General features: G+C 40.5%; 1 protein-coding gene across 1 annotated transcript in view; it reads right to left on the reverse strand.

Annotated features, from left to right (window-relative positions):
- VMP1 (vacuole membrane protein 1) overlaps positions 1–20,730 on the reverse strand; it is a 130,489-nt gene that overhangs the window by 85,957 nt on the left and 23,802 nt on the right. Inside the window, exons 3-5 of the mRNA XM_049772183.1 lie at positions 15,270–15,405; positions 13,509–13,599; positions 10,362–10,472 (exon numbers count right to left, since the gene is read on the reverse strand). Coding sequence (XP_049628140.1) covers positions 10,362–10,472; positions 13,509–13,599; positions 15,270–15,405 — 338 coding nt within the window. The remainder of the gene's footprint in view (positions 1–10,361; positions 10,473–13,508; positions 13,600–15,269; positions 15,406–20,730) is intronic.

Genomic DNA, 20,730 nt, shown 5'->3' on the forward strand with positions numbered 1-20,730 from the left:
ACTGTGTGCAAAAGCCCTGTACTCTTTCAAAGGGTCCCTACAGTGATTTTATTTTTCTCTAGACTTCAGATTCAAGTCTCTATCAGGATTGATTTATATCTAACTTGTCCTTATGTTTGAAGGGTGAACCAAGGGTTACAATTAAATGACTGCAGGTTTACTAGACTGTACCCTTGGCTAGTCTTGCTTCTCTGGGTCTCATCTTTAATCCTGATACTGGTCTTATAATTGCTCTAATTTCTTCTCTCTACATTGATTTTATGTTTTTCTTTTATTTTTTTTATTTTTTTTTTTTTTTGGTTTTTGGGTCACACCCGGCAGTGCTCAGGGGTTATTCCTGGCTCCAGACTCAGAAATTGCTCCTGGCAGGCACGGGGGACCATATGGGATGCCGGGATTCGAACCGATGACCTCCTGCATGAAAGGCAAACACCTTACCTCCATGCCATCTCTCCGGCCCCTTTTTATTTTTTTTTTAAAGGCACACCTGGCAGTGCCAAGAGATTATTCCTGGTTCTGAGCACAGTGATCACTCCTGGTGGTATTTGGAAGATCTGTGGTGTTGGGGACGGAACCCAGATCAGTGACATGTACATATATCTCTCTGGCTCTTAAAATTTATCATCCGTTAAAAGATACTTTCAATGAGAATAGGTCTGATTGTCTAATATGTTATTAGAAAAAAATACTGATCATTGGGGGCCGGAGAGATAGCATGGAGGTAGGGCGTTTGCCTGGCATACTAAAGGGCAGTGAGTAGTAACCCCTGAGTGCTGCCGGATGTGAACCAAAAAAAAAAAAAGTTCATTGATTTACAGTTAAACTATGTATGACATATTGCTACATTAAATTCAGCTGTGGGGGCTGGAGCAATAGTACAGTGGGTAGGATGCTTGCCTTGCATGCAGTCAACATGGGTCCATACTGGGCACCCAATATGGACCCCAACCTGCCAGGAGTGATCCCTGAACTCAGAGTCAGGAAGGAATAAGCCCTAAGTACTGCTGAGTGTGGTGTCAAAACAAACCAACAAAAAAAGTTCAAATGACCTTGGATCCCATCTATGGAAACAGCCCGATTTTCAGTATCAGGTGTATAGCATCAGGAATTAGACTTCTATCAGGGAAGGCCCTACTGCTGCCCTGGCATCAATTTATTGCTAAGTGGATTCATAAGACACCCTGACAACTTGGTAACAGCAATAACCTGCTTTCAGGGCAGGGTTCTCTGCATTGCTACCTAATGGTGAGAAGAAACCAGAAGACGCTCCCGCATCACCCTGACTTCGACATAGGAGCTGTACAAAAACCAGGATCTCTAACTACAGAAACCTGACTGCAACAGTTGTGACTGTGAAAAACTTTTACTGGGACCACAGAGAAAGACTTTGGGGTTAGACAACTTAGTGTGCCTGGGGCCTGTAGTTGGTCTTATGTCAGGGTGCTTCATGGGTAAGTTCTCCCTGTTTTAGGCCAAAGTTTTTTCCTTTCTTTCCATATTTTGCTGTCCCTATGCAAACAACAACTGCCCATTTTTATTGTATTATTTTTTTTTTTTTTGCCTCTTTTAATTTGGGGCTTCTACCTTTTTGTAAAGGATCTTAGGACATGACTTACTCTATTTTACTACATAGTCCCACATTTTTTATATAAAACTAAGAGGAAAAGAGGAAAGGAATAAAGAAAGGCTGGGGGGGCCAGATGGTGGTGGGATAGGATGCACTCTGGGTCAAGTGGGGGAGAGAGGTTGGCACTGGTGGAGGGAAGGGCTCTGACTCATTGTATATCTGAAATTCAACTCTGAAGGACCCTGTAGATCACAATTGTTTCAATAAAATATTAAAAAAAGTTCAAATGTGGGGCTGCAACAGTGGCACAAGCAGTAGGGGTTCTGCCTTGCATGCGTTAACCTAGGATGAACCCGGTTCGAATGCCCGGTTCAATTCTCCGGCATCCCATATGGTCCCCCAAGCCAGGAGTGATTTTTGAGCGCATAGGTAGGAGAAACCTGAGCATCACCGGCTGTGGCCTCCCCACAAAAAGTTCAAATGTGGGAACACATAAATCTCTTATTAATAACTTAAGCATATAAACTAAAATTTATTAAAAATAGATCTGAGGTAAGAATAATGGAAATATTAATTTAAGATAGCACTCACTTGGCATCTTCTACGTGAGCAGTCTCTGAGTTCAAAAGTGTGCAAATGCTATTTGTTTTCCTCAAGAGTGGCCTAAATCAAACACTTATCAATATTCTCTTTAAAATCAAATAGACTTGAGGCTTAAAGTTAAAAACTTGAAGGGCCTGGAGTCATACTACAGCAGATACAGCATTTGCCTTGCATGCAGCAGACCTGGGTTTGATTCCCATTTAGTCCTCTGAACACTGCCAGGAATAACTCCTGAGTGGCTCCAAAATAAAAACAAAAATTAAAAACTGTGTCTAGGAGATAAGCTCAAATGGCTGGACTGCAGACCTGTCACATGAGCAGCATCAGACTAAGTATCACCAGGACAGGCCTGGTGCACGCGACCGACCCCCAAGCTTGCCAGAGGCGATTTCTGAGTGCAGAGCCAGGAGTAATCCCTGAGTGCTGCTGGATGTGACGAAAAAAAAAAAATTATTTTTACGGGCCCGGAGAGATAGCGCAGTGGCGTTTGCCTTGCAAGTAGCTGATCCAGGACCAAAGGTGGTTGGTTTGAATCCCGGTGTCCCATATGGTCCCCTGTGCCTGCCAGGAGCTATTTCTGAGCAGACAGCCAGGAGTAACCCCTGAGCACCGTCGGGTGTGGCCCAAAAACCAAAACCAAACAAAACAAACAAAAAAAATTATTTTTACTCATGTACTGGTATCACATGAGCACATAAACATAAAAAAGAAGCACATATGAGCTCCCTAGTCCATGTATCGATACTGAACATGTGTATTGCCGGGCCATGAACAATGTGCATCCCTTCTTGAGATGTGTACTTTCACATTTTCATACTTTCACGCTGCCATGTGTACTGGGGCTGTCTCCACCTTTGAAGAAACCAAAGGCCTTTCTTTAGTGCATTACTCTCCCCCTCTCCCTCTCATACCTTCCTCTGGATTTCCAAAAAAAAAATTATTTTTTGTATGAAAGAGAGGGGGGAGAGAGAGGAAGAAGGAAAGGGGGAGAGGAAGAGAGGGAGAGAGAGGGAATGAGGGAAAAAAGGGGAGAGGGATTGAGGGCGAGAAGAGAAAGGGAAGGGGAGGAAGAGAGGGAGAAGTCTCTGGTTGTATTGCAATGCCACCTAGTGGTAGCCAAATATAGACCTATTTAACAAAATATTCCTAGGGGAATGATTATTAACTGCTTATGGTAAGAATCCAAAATTTATCTTTGTTTTGTTTTTAGGGTCACCCCCGGCAGCGCTCAGGGGCTACTCCTGGCTCTATGCTCAGAAATCACCCCCGGCAGGCTCTAGGGACCATATGGGACACCGAGATTCAAACCACGGTCCTTCTGCATGCAAGGCAAATGCCTTATCACTGTGCTATCTCTCCGGTTCCCCAAAATTTATCTAAGGGTTAGGAGAGGCCCACACCTGGCAGTGTTCAGAGGTTCCCTGCAGTGCCCAATTTTAAATCATTGCCATAATTGCAAATGCATACAATGTAAGTGCTTTAACTGTTGTGCTCTCTCTCCATGACAGAACCTTTTTGGACAAAGAAATGAACACTTGGAAAGACACAAAATAATAAATATGTGTTTCAGATCCCACAGACCTCCTGGAGTTCGTAGTTGATGACTCTTAAATTAATAAAGCAATTAACTTAGAGGTCTAACTCCCCTTGGGCTTTATAAAGAATCCACTCTCTTTCACCTTCATCTCCTTTTAGCAAGCACTACTCTTGCATAAACAATATCTAAATTTTCTTTTTGTTGTTTTTTTTTTTTTTTTGTGGGGGGCCACTCAGGGGTTACTTCTGGCTCTGTGCTCAGAATCACTCCTGGCAGGCACAGGGACCACGTGGGATGCCAGGATTTGAACCACAGTCTGTCCTGGATCATCTGTGTGCAAGGCTAACACCCTACCGCTGTGCTATCACTCCAGCCCAATATCTAAATTTTCTTTGGGTTCTTAAAAACAACTAGATTTCCATTGCTTTCAAATTAATTTACAAAATTTGATGGTAGACCAAACCAATCATTTTCCCCCTGTAGCTACTTATTAAATATAATGTGGATAAAACATCTGCTTCCCCCACTCCACATGCCTTTTTTGGGAATCACACTATAATATAGGAACTTTTATAAATAAATACAGAAACTTTTCCAGGCTCTTTGCTCAGGTGTGACCCCTGTTGATATTTGAAGGACTATATGCATTCAAGGTAAGTGCCTTCTAGTCCTCAGACAATTACTTTAGCTTAAAATAGTGAAAAGGACTTCCAGGATATCTGAATTGGTAATGCACTTTGGTCACAATAAAAATTAAAAATTTTTTTTCAGTAATATGTAAAAAACTACATAACTATTTACAGATAAAAATCAAGACAGCTTTAACATTTTTTTACATTATTTTTTTGCTTTTACTAAGGTCACACGTATGGTGCTGGGGATGGCTGGGGGCAATCCAGTGACTTTGTGAATCATAGAATGTAGCTGTTGAACCCCAACAGATGGGCCCAATACTTCAGAGAGTGGCTTCTGAGACTGCTGGAGAAGCCCTCCCCCCCCTCCCAAAAGACATATGTCAGTTACTTCAGATGTTAGGAAACAACAAATTTAGGTTGCCACTTAGTTATATAATTAGAATAAATGACACTTCCAAAATAGGAACTTCAATACTGGCAAGAAACTAATTGGGAAATATTTCCTAGCCATGTAAAATTGTCCAATTTCCCTTTCAAGTCAAGATTTCCAGTAAAGAGAACTATGATGAAGAATGAATGAAAAAAGTCTGTTACATGCCATATCCTTTTTTAAAGCCTATTTTGTATAAATTACCATGTAAAAGAGAATTATATTTCTAACTAGATTGCTCTCCTAATAGTCACTTGTTCTCTTCTCTCTTGTCCTCCCTTCCCCTTTCCAGTTTCCCTGTCTCTGTCTGTCTCTCAAACATACACCAAGCTGTGCCGAGGAATCTTACCCACCAGAACTTGGTGGTGCCAGGGGATGAATCCAGGTTGGCCACTTGAGGAACAAAAGCACTATCTTCTGAATTGTATCTGTCTGGCCCCACTTGTTTCCTTTTCCTTTTTTTTTTTTTTTGGGGGGGGGGTACACCTGGTAACGCTCAGAGGTTACTCCTGGCTATGCGCTCAGAAATCGCTCCTGGTTCAGGGGACCATATGGGACACTGGGGATCGAACCCAGATTCGTCCTGGGCATCCCACAAGTTCCTCCATGCATAACCAGGAATAATTTTTGTTTGTTTGTTTTGTTTTGTTTTTGGGTCACACCTGGCAGAGCTCAGGGTTACTCCTGGCTCTATGCTCAAAATTGCTCCTGGCAGGTTCAGGGATTTGGTTAGAAGGGGGTGGGGGGAAATGTATAACTTAATGTTAACTTCATATCTGAGGATTATCTGAAGGCTCATAAATTAGGACTTTGCAAATACAATCTCACATGCCACAAATATAAAACAAAAATAATAGTAATCTACAAAAATAAAATTCTGTTACTTATATCATTAAGATACTGTTAAATTGGGAGTCAGAAACACAGTACAGTGAGTAAGGTGCTTGCCATGCACACAGCTGACCCAGGTTCAATCCTCAGCGTCCTATATGGTTCCCCAAGCACAGCCAGGAGTAACTCCTGAGCAGTGCTGGATGTGACCCCCGACCCTTCCTTCCCTCAAAAACAGGGTTGAATTCAAAAATATTGAACCAGAGATTATGAAAAAAATATTTTGGGAGGGATGAGGTTAAGGAGTATTCAGGAGGTCTGAGAGTACCCACAAATATCATGCCACTGGGTTAATTCAATGCTGATGCAATGCTGTTATAGCTTTATGGTGTGGGGAATAGCTGGGCTACTGGGGTGGTGACTGGGAGCTTCCATTGACTGTTTCTGATAATGATTGGGGACTAGGTGATGCTTAAAATCAACCTGGATCTGATGCTTGTTTGGCAAGTGCCTTAACCACTTCACTATCTCCTCTTAATATATTCTTGTTTTTTTGTTTTTTTTTTTTTGGGGGGGGGCACACCTGGCTGTGCTCAGGGGTTACTCCTGGCTCTGTGCTCAGAAATCGCTATTGGCAGGCTCAGGGGACCATATGGGATGTCAGGGATAGAACCTATCACTCTGGCCCCATCTCTTAATATATTCTTTTTATTGGGAGGGGGGTCACATCGAGGGACACTCAGGAGTTACTCCTGGCTCTGCACTCAGAAGTCGCTCCTAGCAGGCTCAGGGGACCATATGGAATGCTGAGATTCAAACTGGGGTCCATCTTGTGTTGGCTGCATACAAGGCAAGCACCTTACTGCTGTGCTATTGCTCCAGCCCTTTTTAAATTATTTTTATGTTTTTGAGAATCTTTCTAACTTTGAAGCACTATTCCACAAGTCTTTACATGGTAAATTTGCTCTACTAGCATTTTATTTATTTATTTATTTATTTATTTATTTATTTATTTATTTTTGTTTTGGGGGCCATACCCGGCGGTGTTCAGGGGTTACTACTGGCTCTATGCTCAGAAATCGCTCATGGCAGGCTCAGGGGACCTTATGGGATGCTGGGATTTGAACCATTGTTGGTCCTGGGTCAGTGTTTGCAAGGCAAACGCCCTATTGCTGTGCTATCTCTTTGGCCCTCTACTAGCCTTTTAAACGTTTCTGATTACATTGTTTTTACAAAAGACGTAGTTGATATTTTATTTATTTTTGAGTCAACATAGATTCATGATAAAAATTCTCACCAAAGTAGAAATAGAGATGTGCTTTTTCAACTTTGATAATTTCTGCACTTTGGCCTTCTTGGAATGGAGGAGGGCAGATTCCCTCCCTGCTAGATAGGCCCAGCAATCCCTCTACTTGATGTTCTCCAAAATATAAAAGGTCCAGCTCCACAGCATATGCAGCCAAACAGCACCTCCTGATTTCAAAATACTGATAGCCCAGTAGGAGCACAGCAAATTTGATGGGAAGCTGCACTGAAGTTCCACCACGCTCAATGAGTGGCAAAGAAGGCTCATGCAACAGCAACCAGCTCAGTAAATCCTCAGTGCTTTAGTAACATCGTTATGAAATATAACAATTATTGCAATAGCCTTTTATTATTTTTTGATAATTCTATTTTTCATTTTGTTGTAACAAGCAATATTGAATAAATTTATTTGTGCCTGCTAAGAGGGCAAGCTTGAGGGGAGGTAAGAAAATGGGGTATTTGGGGAGGGAAGGTCACACTGATGGTGGGATTGGTGTTGGAACACTGAATACCTGAAAAATTTGTAAACATTGAATGCCTGAAACTTTGTGTTAAAAAGAAAAAAGAATCTCTGGAGGGACTGGAGTGACGGTATAGCAGGTAAGGTGTTTGCTTTGCACGAGATCAACCTTGGTATCTCATATGGTTTCCCAAGCACTGCCAGGACTAATACCTGAGGGCAGAACCAGGAGCCACCTCTGAGAACTGCAGGGTGTGGCCCTTCAAAAAATAACAAAAATGAATCTATATAAAAATAATGTAATTAATATGATTCCTAATGTAAAACTAAAGGTTTTCTCACTAAGACTAAAAAAAAGGCAGAATGTTTCTTACCACTCATATTCTATATCATAATGAAAAACTTATGAAATAAGAGAAGAAAAAAGAAAATAACTGTCTATCTAGAAAATCCGATAGCAAATCCAACAAAAATCCTCAAACTTTTAATTTATTTCACAAGGCTGCAGGATAAAATGCTAATATATATGGTCAAGTGATTTTTCCACAGATCAGAAATTAATATACGCAATCTAATATTTTGACTTTTGGGCCACAGCTGGTTGTCCTCAGGGTTTACCTCAGAATCTGTTCTCATGGCTGGAGGGACCATGTTTGTTGCCAGGGGATCCTAACCAGGTTGGCATGCTTTATATGCTGTACTATCACTTTGGCATGAATCACACAACTAGATATTTATTCAAATGACCTGAACGCTCCCCCCAACACATACACAATCATGTAGTAATATTTATAGAAGCTTTATTCCTATTTAGTCTATAAAATGAGAAAATTACTGTGGACACTTGGTGAGGGATTGGGAGAAGAGGGTATGAACAAATAGCTAAAACACTGAAACATTTTTAGGTCAGTGAAACTGTTCTGTGTGAAATATGTAGTTTTGACATTATTCAAAACCAAAAAACTGTGTTACACAATAAACTATGAAGTAAAAATTGGACTTTAATTAATAATGCAACAATATTGGTTCCCTAATTATAACAAAAGTACCACACTATGGGACTTGATAAATGGCTCAACAGGCTGAATGCATGTTTTGCATGTAGGAAGCCTGGGTTTATTCCACGGTACCAAATTCCTCTAAAATACCTTTAAAAGCAACCTCCAGGACACAAAAGGAAGATGTTATAGGGGGAAGAGTGAGTGAAAGTATAGGTACTCAATCTTTTATTTCTTTTGGTTACTTTTTTTCTGTTTTAAGTTTCTTAAATTTAACTTGGTGGGGCCGGAGAGGTGGCGGTCTGCCTTGCAAGCGCTAGCGTAGGACGGATTGCGGTTCAATCCCCCAGCGTCCCACATGGTCCTCCCAAGCCAGGAGTGATTTTTGAGCGCATAGCCAGGAGCAACCCCTGAGCATCAAATGGGTGTGGCCCAAAATACCAAAAAAAAAAAAAAATTAACATGTGTAGAAATTCAAGATTTTCTGCTTAATTTTTTTTATCTTTCTTTCTTTCTTTTCTTTCTTTCTTTCTTTCTTTCTTTCTTTCTTTCTTTCTTTCTTCTTTCTTTTTTTTCTTTTTTCTCTTTCTTTCTTTCTTTTCTTTCTTCTTTCTTTCTTTCTTTCTTTCTTTCTTTCTTTCTTTCTTTCTTTCTTTCTTTCTTTCTTTCTTTCTTTTCTTTCTTTCTTTCTTTCTTTCTTTCTTTCTTTCTTTCTTTTTCTTTCTTTCTTTCTTTCTTTTTTCTTTCTTTCTTTCTCTTTCTTTCTTTCTTTTTTTTTGCAACTCCTGGCTATGCTCAGAAATGACTCCGGGTGGTACTAGTGGGCGCCCTATAGAGTACAGGTGATTGAACCCAGTTTGCCACGTATAAGGCAAGGCCCTACATGTTGTACTATATCTTTGACCCTGATAATTTTTCTTAAATTTAACACTGCCCTAAAAATTAAAGACTGTTAATTAAAAATAAGAAGAGTTCTCAGTCCTTGATAAATCTCCCATTTATTTTTACCCAGCCACTGTCACAAGTACTTCCTTAGATTAGAAGGTCTCATCTTCCTTACAATCTGATAATATCCCTATAAATTTCTCTTTTTATATATGTACAATATGTAATGAATGGATTAAACTACTTTGTATTCATTTAACTTTTTTTTTTGTTTGTTTGTTTTGGGCCACACCCGGCGTGCTCAGAGGTTACTCCTGCCTGTCTGCTCAGAAATAGCTCCTGGCAGGCACCGGGGACCATATGGGACACCGGGATTCGAACCAACCACCTTTGGTCTTGGATCGGCTGCTTGCAAGGCAAACGCCGCTGTGCTATCTCTCTGGGCCCAGAAAATTTTTTTTTCTGGATGAACTAATTTAAGGAAATAACTTTATTTGCTAGAGAGCTTCCCCCTCCTTTTTCTCTTCTAAATTTTCAAGCTGCTGGAAAGATAATACAGCAGGAAGAGTATTTGCCTTGCATATGACTGACCCTGGTTAGATCTCAGCTTTCCATAGTTTCCTGAGCACCACCAAGAGTGATTCTTGAAAAAAAAAAAAAAAAGAATAGTGATTCTTGAGTGTTGAGCCAGGAGTAACCCCTGAGCACTGCCAGATGTGGCCCAAAAACAAAAACAAAAATATCTGAACCCTGGGGCTGGAGAGATAGCACAGCACTAGGGTGTTTGCCTTGCATGCGGCGACTGGGAGGGACCAGGTTCGATTCCCAGCATCCCATATGATCCCCCAGCCTGCCAGGGGCGATTTCTAAGCAGAGCCAGGAGTGACCCCTGAGCACTGCTGGGTATGGCCTAAAAATCAATCAACCAATAAATAAAGTTTAAAAAAAAATTGAACCAAATAGGAAAAAACAACAACAGCAATTATACATAAAATTTAAGGCACTTATTTGAGAAAGAGTAAAATAATCTGAATATTTTAAACTCTGAAGGAAGAGCACAAATTAAAGACATAGTATCTTTCAATATTGCTTAATAGAAGTTATTCTTACCAGATAAAGTAGAAAGGTGTGCAGTCCTGTTCCAAGCCCAACAGAAGACAAAATTCCTAAGCCTATCCAGTAGGCATATAAAAGAAATTGTTTCTCTATACGTTTCACATACTGAAAAACAAAAATGAGGTGAAAATTACTAAACCAGAATTTTTTTGTTTTGTTTTTGGGCCTCACCTGGGGATGCTAAGGGGTTACTCCTGGTTATGCACTCAGAAATCACTCCTGGCTTGGGGGACCACATGGGACACCGGGAGATCAAACCGCAGTCTGTCCTAGGTTAGCGAATGCAAGGCGAACGCCCTACCGCTTGTGCCCCTGCTCTACCCCCTAAACCAAAATTCTTGAGCAGAATGTGGTATTTATAGATACAAATCAAATAGAAACAAAACATCTAAAACACATTCTCAACAGGAAGAAAATATTAATATTAAAAATCCCCTTGAAGATGCCTAGCTTTAATTTGTGATAGAAAGATAGCAAAAATAATCTAATTGAAATAAAACTCTCATTTATATACCATTAAAGCTCTAGACTGATGACATTTATAATAATACTTTTTATACTATTTATAATATTTTATACTATTTATAATAATACTTTTTAATTATATAAAAATAAAAAAATCTAAGACTAGGGAGATATTGGAAAGGATCAGAATGTGTGTTACTTTGTTCTTTTTTTTTGTTTGTTTTTGGGCCACACCCGTTTGACGCTCAGGGGTTACTCCTGACTATGCGCTCAGAAATCACCCCTGGCTTGGGGGGACCATATGGGACTCCGGGGGATAGAACCTCGGTCCTTCCTATGCTAGCTCTTGCAAGGCAGACACCTTACCTCTAGCGCCACCTTCCGGCCCCGTGTTACTTTGTTCTGGCATGTGCCAGGCCCTGAATTTGATCTCTGATACTACATAAATGCCAAGCACTACTGATTGTAGCACTAGTGGCTCTAAGTCTCCTGGACCCAAGTAGTATGTTACTGGGCCCGGTATCAAATATCTGGCCTGTATAACCAGGCCAAGTACTGTCTAAGAGTAGTCCCTAGTTCCTTGCACGGCAGGGAAAGTACTCCTAAAAAAGAAGAAATTTAAAGATATATTAAAGCTTAAATCTGTTTAAGAAAGTATCAGATACAGTGGTAAAGAAGCAGTTGTTAATGAAATATCTGTGACTGGAATATATTCTTGCTTACCAAGTGAAAACTGGGAGAAAAATAACTACAATAAGTTAAGTTTGCCATTCAAACAAGAAACAGAAAAACTAGAGAAATAGCTCAAAAGGCTCTCTTCTTTGTAATGTAAAACACTTATAGGTAACATGAAAATGACTTCCCTTTGTATTTTTTTAGTGAAGTAAAATACTGTTTAGTCAAAGAAATTACTTAGAGGAGGGGTCAGAGAGATAGCATAGAGGTAAGGTGTTTGCCTTGCATGCTGAAGGTTGGTGGTTCAAATCCCGGCATCCTATATGGTCCCCTGAGGAGTAACCCCTGAGCGCTGCTAGGTGTGACCCAAAACCAAAAAAAAAAAAAAAAAAAAAAAAAAAAGGGATATTACTTAGAGGAGTGTAAGGGCAGAGAAAGAGAGGAATGCAAATTCTTGAGAGGACATGGGCGTAAGTCTGAACATCTCTTTGTAGACATAGTAAACCAACCTTCAATCTAGGATGAATAGATCTATTTAAACAGAGCACAGCAACATACTAAAGAAAATATGTAAGAGTTTGGTAGTAAATTATTCATGCTGCTCTAACAGAATAACATCAGAAAAGTTGCAATTAAAATGTTAAAGATAACTGAAACCTGACTACAATCATGTTTGTAATCAAGTTCTTTAATAAAAATTAAAAAAAAAAGAAAAAAAAAAGAAAATGTTGAAGATGTAGGAGGCCAGAACGATAGCACAGCAATAGGGTGTTTGTCTTGCACACAGCAGATCTAGGATGGGCTGGGTTCAATTCCCAGCATCCCATATGGTTCCTGAGCCTGACAGGAGCTATTTTGATTGTAGAGCCAGAGTAACCCCTGAGTACTGCTGGGTGTGGCCCCGCAAAAAAAAAAAAAAAAAAAGTTAAAGGTATAAGTAATGGTACAGGACTGAACAGATAGTGTAAAGGTGAAGCCATACTGCATATGGCTGCAGTCAAGATAATGTTTGAATCCCAGCACACAAATGCATTTTGATCCCACCTCTGAACTTCCAAGTACTGCTAAATATGGTCTACGAGTAAAGAGCTAGGCTAGGTGTGGCCCAAAAATAAAAAAATAAAAAAATAATGATATATATCTATCTATAATAAATGCTGAGAAGCCAAGAACAGTACAAGAATATATATATATATTTTTGTCTTTTTTTTGTTTTGTTTTGTTTTGTTTTTTGGGTCACACCCGGCAGTGCTCAGGGGTTACTCCTGGCTGTCTGCTCAGAAATAGCTCCTGGCAGGCACAGGGGACCATATGGGACACCGGGATTCAAACCAACCACCTTTGGTCCTGGATCAGCTACTTGCAAAGCAAACACCACTGTGCTATCCACTGTGCTATCTCTCCGGGCCCAAGAATATTTTTAATATTTGACCTGGAAAGCAAAATATTAGGTACTGGCTATGAGATACATTTAAAAACAAAAACAAGATTAAAACTGTTGAAAGTTGGGGCTGGAGCAATAGTACAGAATAGTACAGTGGGAAGTGTGTTTGCTTTTCATGCAGCTAACATAGGTTAATCAATGGCATCCCACATGATCCCTAATAGTGGTAGGAGGGAGTGATTACAGAATGTAGTTACGAGTTAGCATTGCTAGGTGTAGCTCCTCATACTACCCAAAAAAGCTGAAAGTACAATTGGTATGAGACCCAAAATAGTTGCATTTTGAAACTATGAGATGGGGGCCGGAGAGATACTATGGAGGTAAAGCATTTGCCTTGCATGCAGAAGGACAATGGTTCAAATCCCGGCATCCCATATGGTCCCCTGAGCCTGCCAGGATTGATTTCTGAGCATAGAGCCAGGAGTAACCCCTGAGCACTGCCAGGTGTGACCCAAAAACCAAAAAACAAAAAAACAAAACAAAAAAACAAAACACAAAAAAAAGAAAGGAACTATGAGATGAGGCAAGTAACAAATAGGAAGTGCTGCTGAACTTACCTGTTGATGAGCTCCTTCAACATAATACGTAGCTATGAGTGCAGCAAGCAGCAGTAAAAATGACACCACAATGCTTTGACGATGCCACAATCTTAAAAACGAATAAAAAATAAAGGAATTATTTATTTAAGTTTCTCATTTTTAGGATTCATCACTCTTAATTTCATTTAACTCAGTTATAAAATCTATTCTTGGGGGCCTAAGTGATAGTATGGTGAGCAGGATTTTTATCTTGCATACAGTTGACCTTGGTTCCATCCTCAGCACCACATATTGTCCACTATATGGTCCTCTGAGCCCACCAAAAGTGATGCCTGAGCGCAGAGCTGGGAGTAAGTCTGAGCAAAGAAAGCGCTAAAACTAAACCAAATCAAACCAAAAAGATCAATTTTCTCTGGGTTGAGCTCCTAAATACTATCTTTTTTCCTAGTTACTAAAAGAGGGTCAAAGGAAGATATAAAGGCATAAACTACAATTTTTTTTCCTTTTTGGGTCATATATAGTAGTGCTCAGAAGTGATCCCTGGCAGTGCTCAGGGGATCATAAACCAGTGACAGAAATAAAATTGGGGCTAGTTATAAGCAGGGCCCAGAATCCAATTTCTTTGTGTTTTTGGTTTTGGTTTTGGTTTTTGGTTTTTTTGGGTCACACCCGGCAGCGTCCAGGGGTTACTCCTGGCTCTGCACTCAGAAATTGCACCTGGCAGGCACGGGGGAAACCATATGGGATGTGGGGATCCGAAATACCATCTATCGTGGATCTGCTGTGTGCAAGGCAAATGCCCTACCGCTGTGCTATAGCTCTGCTCTGCTGTTTTTGTTTTTATTTTTGGGGTATACCTTGAGGTGCTTAGGGATAGCATCTGGAAGTGTTCGGGGGAACCATATGAGATTCTGGAGATGAAACCTGGATTGGTTGAATGCAAGGCAAGTGCCCCACCTACTGTACTATTGCTCCGGCTCCAGAATCCAATTTTTTACCGTAAACTACATCACAGCCTTTCCCTTACTCAAAGACTTTTACTCTTTTCCATCCCAGCACTGAAATGGGAGAGGCATATAATAGAAGGTCTTCAAGTTAGAGGACCTAGGTCAGAGTCCTTTAAGTATTGTACCGTGAGTGTGACACTTAATAATCTAGTTGTTTCCTGTTTGCAAAATCATAATAATCATAAAATTGTTTTAAACTTTCCTCAGGGAGCTGGTGTAAGAATTAACAAGCTAAAAAATTACACAAGTTCAAAGTGCCATAAAAAATATGGTCTTATTACAATTAATAACTTGAAAAGGCAAGTCAAGAAATGATAAGGCATGCAAAAGTTCAACTTGCTATTTATGATATTTGAAACAGATTTTACAAGTACTAAATTTAAAGCCTGAACACACTTTCATGGCAGAGTCCATTTAAACCAGCTCAAAGTATTAGTAAAGTATCACATATCTTGAACCTTGTCCTATTAAATGATCAGTGCATCTTATGTATACTAAGTCTGATTTCTCCTGAGGGTAAAGACAGAAAAAAACATCTTATTGATAGTACTCTCCTTTACATAAAAGGAATTCAGTATGAAACAATGGTCAATGGTAATTATTCAATGCACAAGGAACAATTTGTTCCCTTAATCTATTTTTTAAAGAAATAGAAAGTATGTTCCTATACCATACTAAATTCATTTTGATTGAACTGACAGCAAGCCAAGTGTTGAATAGCTCCAAAATTAGTGAAAAACATTTATATAAAAGATTATGGAAGAATCTTTACTTTGAGGTCCACTCCTTCAAGATTACTAGGGTTTCCAGAGAAAAATACTGCAAGGTAATAAGTGGCTGTCTCCACAGGACAATATTCTGTCTTTCTTCTCGATCCCTCCTCTTCTTTTCATTCAGAGAAGAGGAATCTGAAAAACAATGCAAAAGTTAAAAGAGAATTTCTGAAATTTAGGACCACTATTTTCAATCATTTCATAGTTTACCTATCTTTCCAATCTATATCTGAAAGATTGTACATAAACCAGAAAGGACATAATTTAGTTCACATTATCAACAAATCTGAACTAGGTGCTTCCACCTTATTTATTTATTTGGGGGGGGGTTGGGTCACACCCGATGATGCTCAGGGATTATTCCTGGCTCTGTGCTCAGAAATCGGCCCTGGCAAGCTCAGGGGACCATATGGAATGCCAGGAATCGAATCACCATCAGTCCTGGGTCTGCCATGTGCAAGGCAAACACCCTACTGCTTTGCAATATTTCCACTTTTTTGGGGGGAGGGGAGGGTATGGGCTACATCCAGTAACCCTTAGGAGTTACTCCTGGCTACGCACTCAGAAATTGCTCCTGGCTTGAGGGACCATATGGGATGCAGGGGATAGAACCGAGGTCCATCCCGGATCAACCGCATGCAAGGCAAACACCCTACCACTGCACAATTGCTCCAGCCCCCCAACTTCCACCTTATTTTTAATAATTTATCATCATGACAAGAATTTCTATTCTCTTACTTTATTGGAACACCAAATTAACATATACTATAAAAAGGAATCTAGCATATATAATAGTGCAAAGTGATCTAGGGATTAAGATATGAAGGCCAACTCTTTGACTATTGATTTTGCTACCTACTAGTAATGTGACCTTGGGCAAGTGAGTCTTAACTTTTTTTTGGGCCGCACTTGGTGACACTCAGGGGTTACTCCTGGCTATGCGCTCAGAAATCGCTCCTGGCTTGGGGGACCATATGGGACCATTGGGGGATCAAACTGTAGTCTGTCCTAGGCTAGCACAAGCAAGGCAGATACCTTACCGCTTGGACCACCACTTTGGCCCCAAGTGTTAACATTTTTATAGTTTTTTTTTCTTTTTAGTGAGGTGCACACTTGGCAGTAATCAAAGGTTATTTCTGGCTCTGTGGTTAGAAATAATTTGTATCAAGCATAGGAGATAATGTGGCATACAGGGGACCAAACACAGGTCTGCCATATGCAAGGCAAGTACCATGCCCATTGTATTATTGTTCCAACAAACCAACCCCATTATGTTCATTTTATTAGGGGTTACACACAGTGTTCAGGGACTATTCCCAGCTACAAACTCTCTATAATACTGACCAAAAGAAAATACTTTCTCAGTGTGGTAGGGAGCCTGGGGGAAAAGTTCAAAGAACTAGAGTAGTAGGGTTCAATTCCCAGCACCACATGGTCCCCAAGCACTTCAGGATTTGAAAAGCTCTTAGGAGAGCCTGACACTCAATAATACAAAATGATTATCTATTATTGTCACCATCTACTAAAATTACAAATGCACATATAATGTAACCCAATAATCTTAGTTTTAAGAATGATAGATTCCAGGCCGGAGTGATAGCACAGTGATAGGCATTTACCTTACCTTGCACACTGCTGATCTGGGAAGGACCTGAGTCTGATCCCGGTATCCCAAATGGTCCCCAAGGCTGCCAGGAGTAATTTCTGAATGCAGAGCCAGGAGTAACCCCGGAGCATCACCAGGTGTGGCCCCAAAACCCAAAACCAAAAAAAAAGAATGATAGGTTCAAAGTTAAATGACTTGATAATTTTTTTGGTTTTGTTTTGGAGCCATGTCAGGTTTTGCTCTGGGCATACTCCTGGTTTTGTAATGAGGGAATCACTCCGGCATGGGAGGAACCATACGGGGTGCAAGGGATTGAACCTACCTGTACCAGTCAATGTTTATCTTTTTATTCAATGCATATGATATTTCCCAGGAAAAGCTTATTGAATAATTTAAACACTTACAAGTTACTGAAATACAGTACATGCCATACAATGAAATATAAAGAACTTTAATAAAGAGTATAGGGCCAGAATGATAGTACAGCGGTAGGGCGTTTGCCTTGCATGCTGCCGACCCGGGACGATCTCAAGTTTGATCCCTAGTATCCCATATGGTCCCCCAAACCTGCCAGGAGCAGCCCCTGGGCACTGCTGGGTGTGACCCAATCCCCCCAAAAGAGTAAATTCTTCATATAATTATGACAAAACTTCTAGGAAATATGACACTTATTTCTTTTTTTGAGGGGGGTCACACCCGGCAGTGCTCAGGAGTTACTCCTGGCTCTTTGCTCAGGAATCACTCCTGGAAAGCTCGGGGGGACCATCTGGGGTGCCGGGATTCGAACCACCGGCATGCTGCAGGCAAGGCAAATGCCTTACCTCCATGTTATCTCTCTAGCCCAACACTTATTTTCAAATTTAATATTCAGAAATACTAAATAAAACTATACTGTGGAAGGGGCCCGGAGAGATAGCACAGCGGTGTTTGCCTTGCAAGCAGCTGATCCAAGACCAAAGGTGGTTGGTTCAAATCCCGGTGTCCCATATGGTCCCCCGTGCCTGCCAGGAGCTATTTCTGAGCAGACAGCCAGGAGTAACCCCTGAGCAACGCTGAATATGGCCCAAAAACCAAAAACAAAAAACTATACTGTGGTCAAAGCAACAGTACAGAGAAGGCCTCTTGCCTTGAACATGGCCAACATGGATTCAATCCATACCGCCACGTATGGTCCCTAGAATATACCAGCTGTGATCACTGAGCACAGCTGGGTGTGCTGCCCACCCTCAGCTCCCCCAAAAGACATTAAACCAATATTAATCTCAAATTTCAAGACGGATGAGCACTGGAGAATGTGAATTATAAATATATGTGCTTGTTGAAAGGAAAAAGCAGTATGAAAAAAAAATTTAATAGAAAGGCTATAATATGACATAGCTATCTTTAAATATTGAAATTTGTGGGGCTGGAGAGATAGCACAGCAGTAAGGTGTTTGCCTTGCATGCGGAAGGTCACTGGTTCGAATCCCGACATCCCATATGGCCCCCCGAGCCTGCCGGGGGCGATTTCTGAGTGTAGAGCCAGGAATAACCCCTGAGTATTGCCCGGTGTGAACCAAAAACCAAAAAAAATCAAAAAAATAAAATAAAAATAAATAAAAAAATTGAAACTTCTTGAAATGATATAGAAATTTCTGACAAAGAAATTTGAGCAGTGGGGGAGAATGAAGAAGTAGAACAGAGGTGAAAAAGGGTCAGTGTTAAGTTCTGTCAGTACCTTGTGTATTTTTGAGGAATCTCTATATTGTTTTCCATAAAGACTGGACTAGATGGCATTTCCACCAGTAGTGGAGTAAGAGTTCCTTTCTCTCCACATCTCCACCAGCACTGATTATTCTTATTCTTTGTGATGTGAGTCAGTCTCTGTGTATGAGATGGTACCTCATTGTTGTTTTGATTTGCATCTCCCTCATGATTAGTGACGTGGAGCATTTTTTCATGTGACTTGTCTGATGGGTATTGGGTGAATAGTTTATCCCATTCTGTAGGTGGCTTTTGTATCCTAGGTACTATTTCCTTTGAGGTGCAGAAGCTTATCAGCTTAATATAGTCCTATCTGTTTATTTCTGCTTCCACTTGTCTGGAGAGTGCTGTTTCCTCCTTGAAGATACCTTTAGTCTCAGTGTCATGAAGTGTTTTACCTATATATTGTTCTATATACCTTATGGTTTCAGGCCTGATATCAAGGTCTTGAATCCATTTGTAATTTACTTTTGTGCATGGTGTTAGTTGGGGGTCTGAGTTCGCTTTTTAGCAAGTGGCTAACCAGTTGTGCCAATGCCACTTGTTGAAGAGGATTTTTTCCTTGCTCCATTTTGAATTTCTTGCCCCTTTATCAAAGATTAGTTGATTGTATGTCTGGGGAACAGTCTCTGAACACTCAAGTCTATTCCACTTATCTGAGGATCTGTCTTTACTCCACTACCATGCTGTTTTGATAATTATTACTTTGTAATATAATTTACATTTGGGAAAAGTAATGTCTCCCATATTCCTTTTTCCTAAGGATTGCTTTAGCTATTCACGGTGTTTATTGTTCCACATGAATTTAAGGAGTGTTTGATCCACTTCTTTGAAGAATGTCATGGGTATCTTTAAAGGGATTGCATGAAATCTATACAATGCTTTGGGAGTATTGCCATTTTAATGATATTAATTCTACCAATCCATAAACAGGGTATGTGTCTCCATTTCCTTGTGTCCTCTCTTACTTCTTGAAGCAGGCTTTTGTAGTTTTCTTTGTATATATAACATTCACCTCTTTAGTTGACTACAATATATTTGAGTTTGTGTGGTACTAATGTGAATGGAATATAACCCCATCAAAGAATGGAAAGAAGAAATGAACAAACACTTCCTCAAATTAAAAATACAAGGACTGGGGAGACACATTGGAGGTACGGCGTTTGCCTTGCATTCAAAAGGATGGTGGTTCAAATCCCAGCATCCCAGATGGTCCCGAGCCTGCCAGGAGCGATTTCTGAGCATAGAGCCAGAAGTAACCCCTGAGCGCTGCCGGATGTGACCACCCCCCAAATACAAATGGCCAAAAGTCACATGAAAAAAATGCTCCACGTCACTAATCATGAGGGAGATGCAAATCAAAACAACAATGAGGTACCATCTCACACCACAGAGACTGGCTCACATCACAAAGAATAAGAAAATAATCAGTGCTGGTGGAGATGTGGAGAGAAAGGAACTCTTACTCCACTATTGGTGGAAATGCCATCTAGTCCAGCCTTCATGGAAAACAATATGGAAATTCCTCAAAAAAAACCTGGAAATTGGGGCCAGAGAGATAGCATGGAGGTAAAGCATTTGCCTTGCATATAGAAGGATGGTGGTTCGAATCCTGGCATCCCATATGGTACAGTGAGCCTGCCAGGAGCGATTTTTGAGCATAGAGCCAGGAGTAACCCCTGAGCGTTGCCGGGTGTGACCCAAAAAACAAAACCAGAAACAAAACAAACAAAAACAAACAAACAAAAATACTGGAAATTGAGCTCCCAAAATATCCAGCTATACCCCTCCTAGGGATATACCCTAGTAATACAAAAATATTATTCAAAAACCCCCTCCTCACACCTATATTCATTGCAGCGTTATTTACAATAGCCAGACTCTGGAAACAAGAAAGATGCCCTTCAGAAGATGAATGGCTAAAGAAACTGTGGTATGGGGCCAGAGAGATAGAATATAGGTAAGGCGTTTGCCTTGCATGTAGGTCAGTGATTCGAATTCTGGCATCCTATATAGTCCCACGTGGCTGCCAGGAGCGATTTCTGAGTGTAGAGCCAGGAGTAACCCCTGAGCGCTGCCGGTGTGACCCCCCCCAAAGAAAATAAGAAACT

This window comes from Suncus etruscus, chromosome 1 (genome assembly GCF_024139225.1).
Source record: "Suncus etruscus isolate mSunEtr1 chromosome 1, mSunEtr1.pri.cur, whole genome shotgun sequence".
In the NCBI taxonomy this organism is placed as follows: Eukaryota; Metazoa; Chordata; class Mammalia; order Eulipotyphla; family Soricidae; genus Suncus; species Suncus etruscus.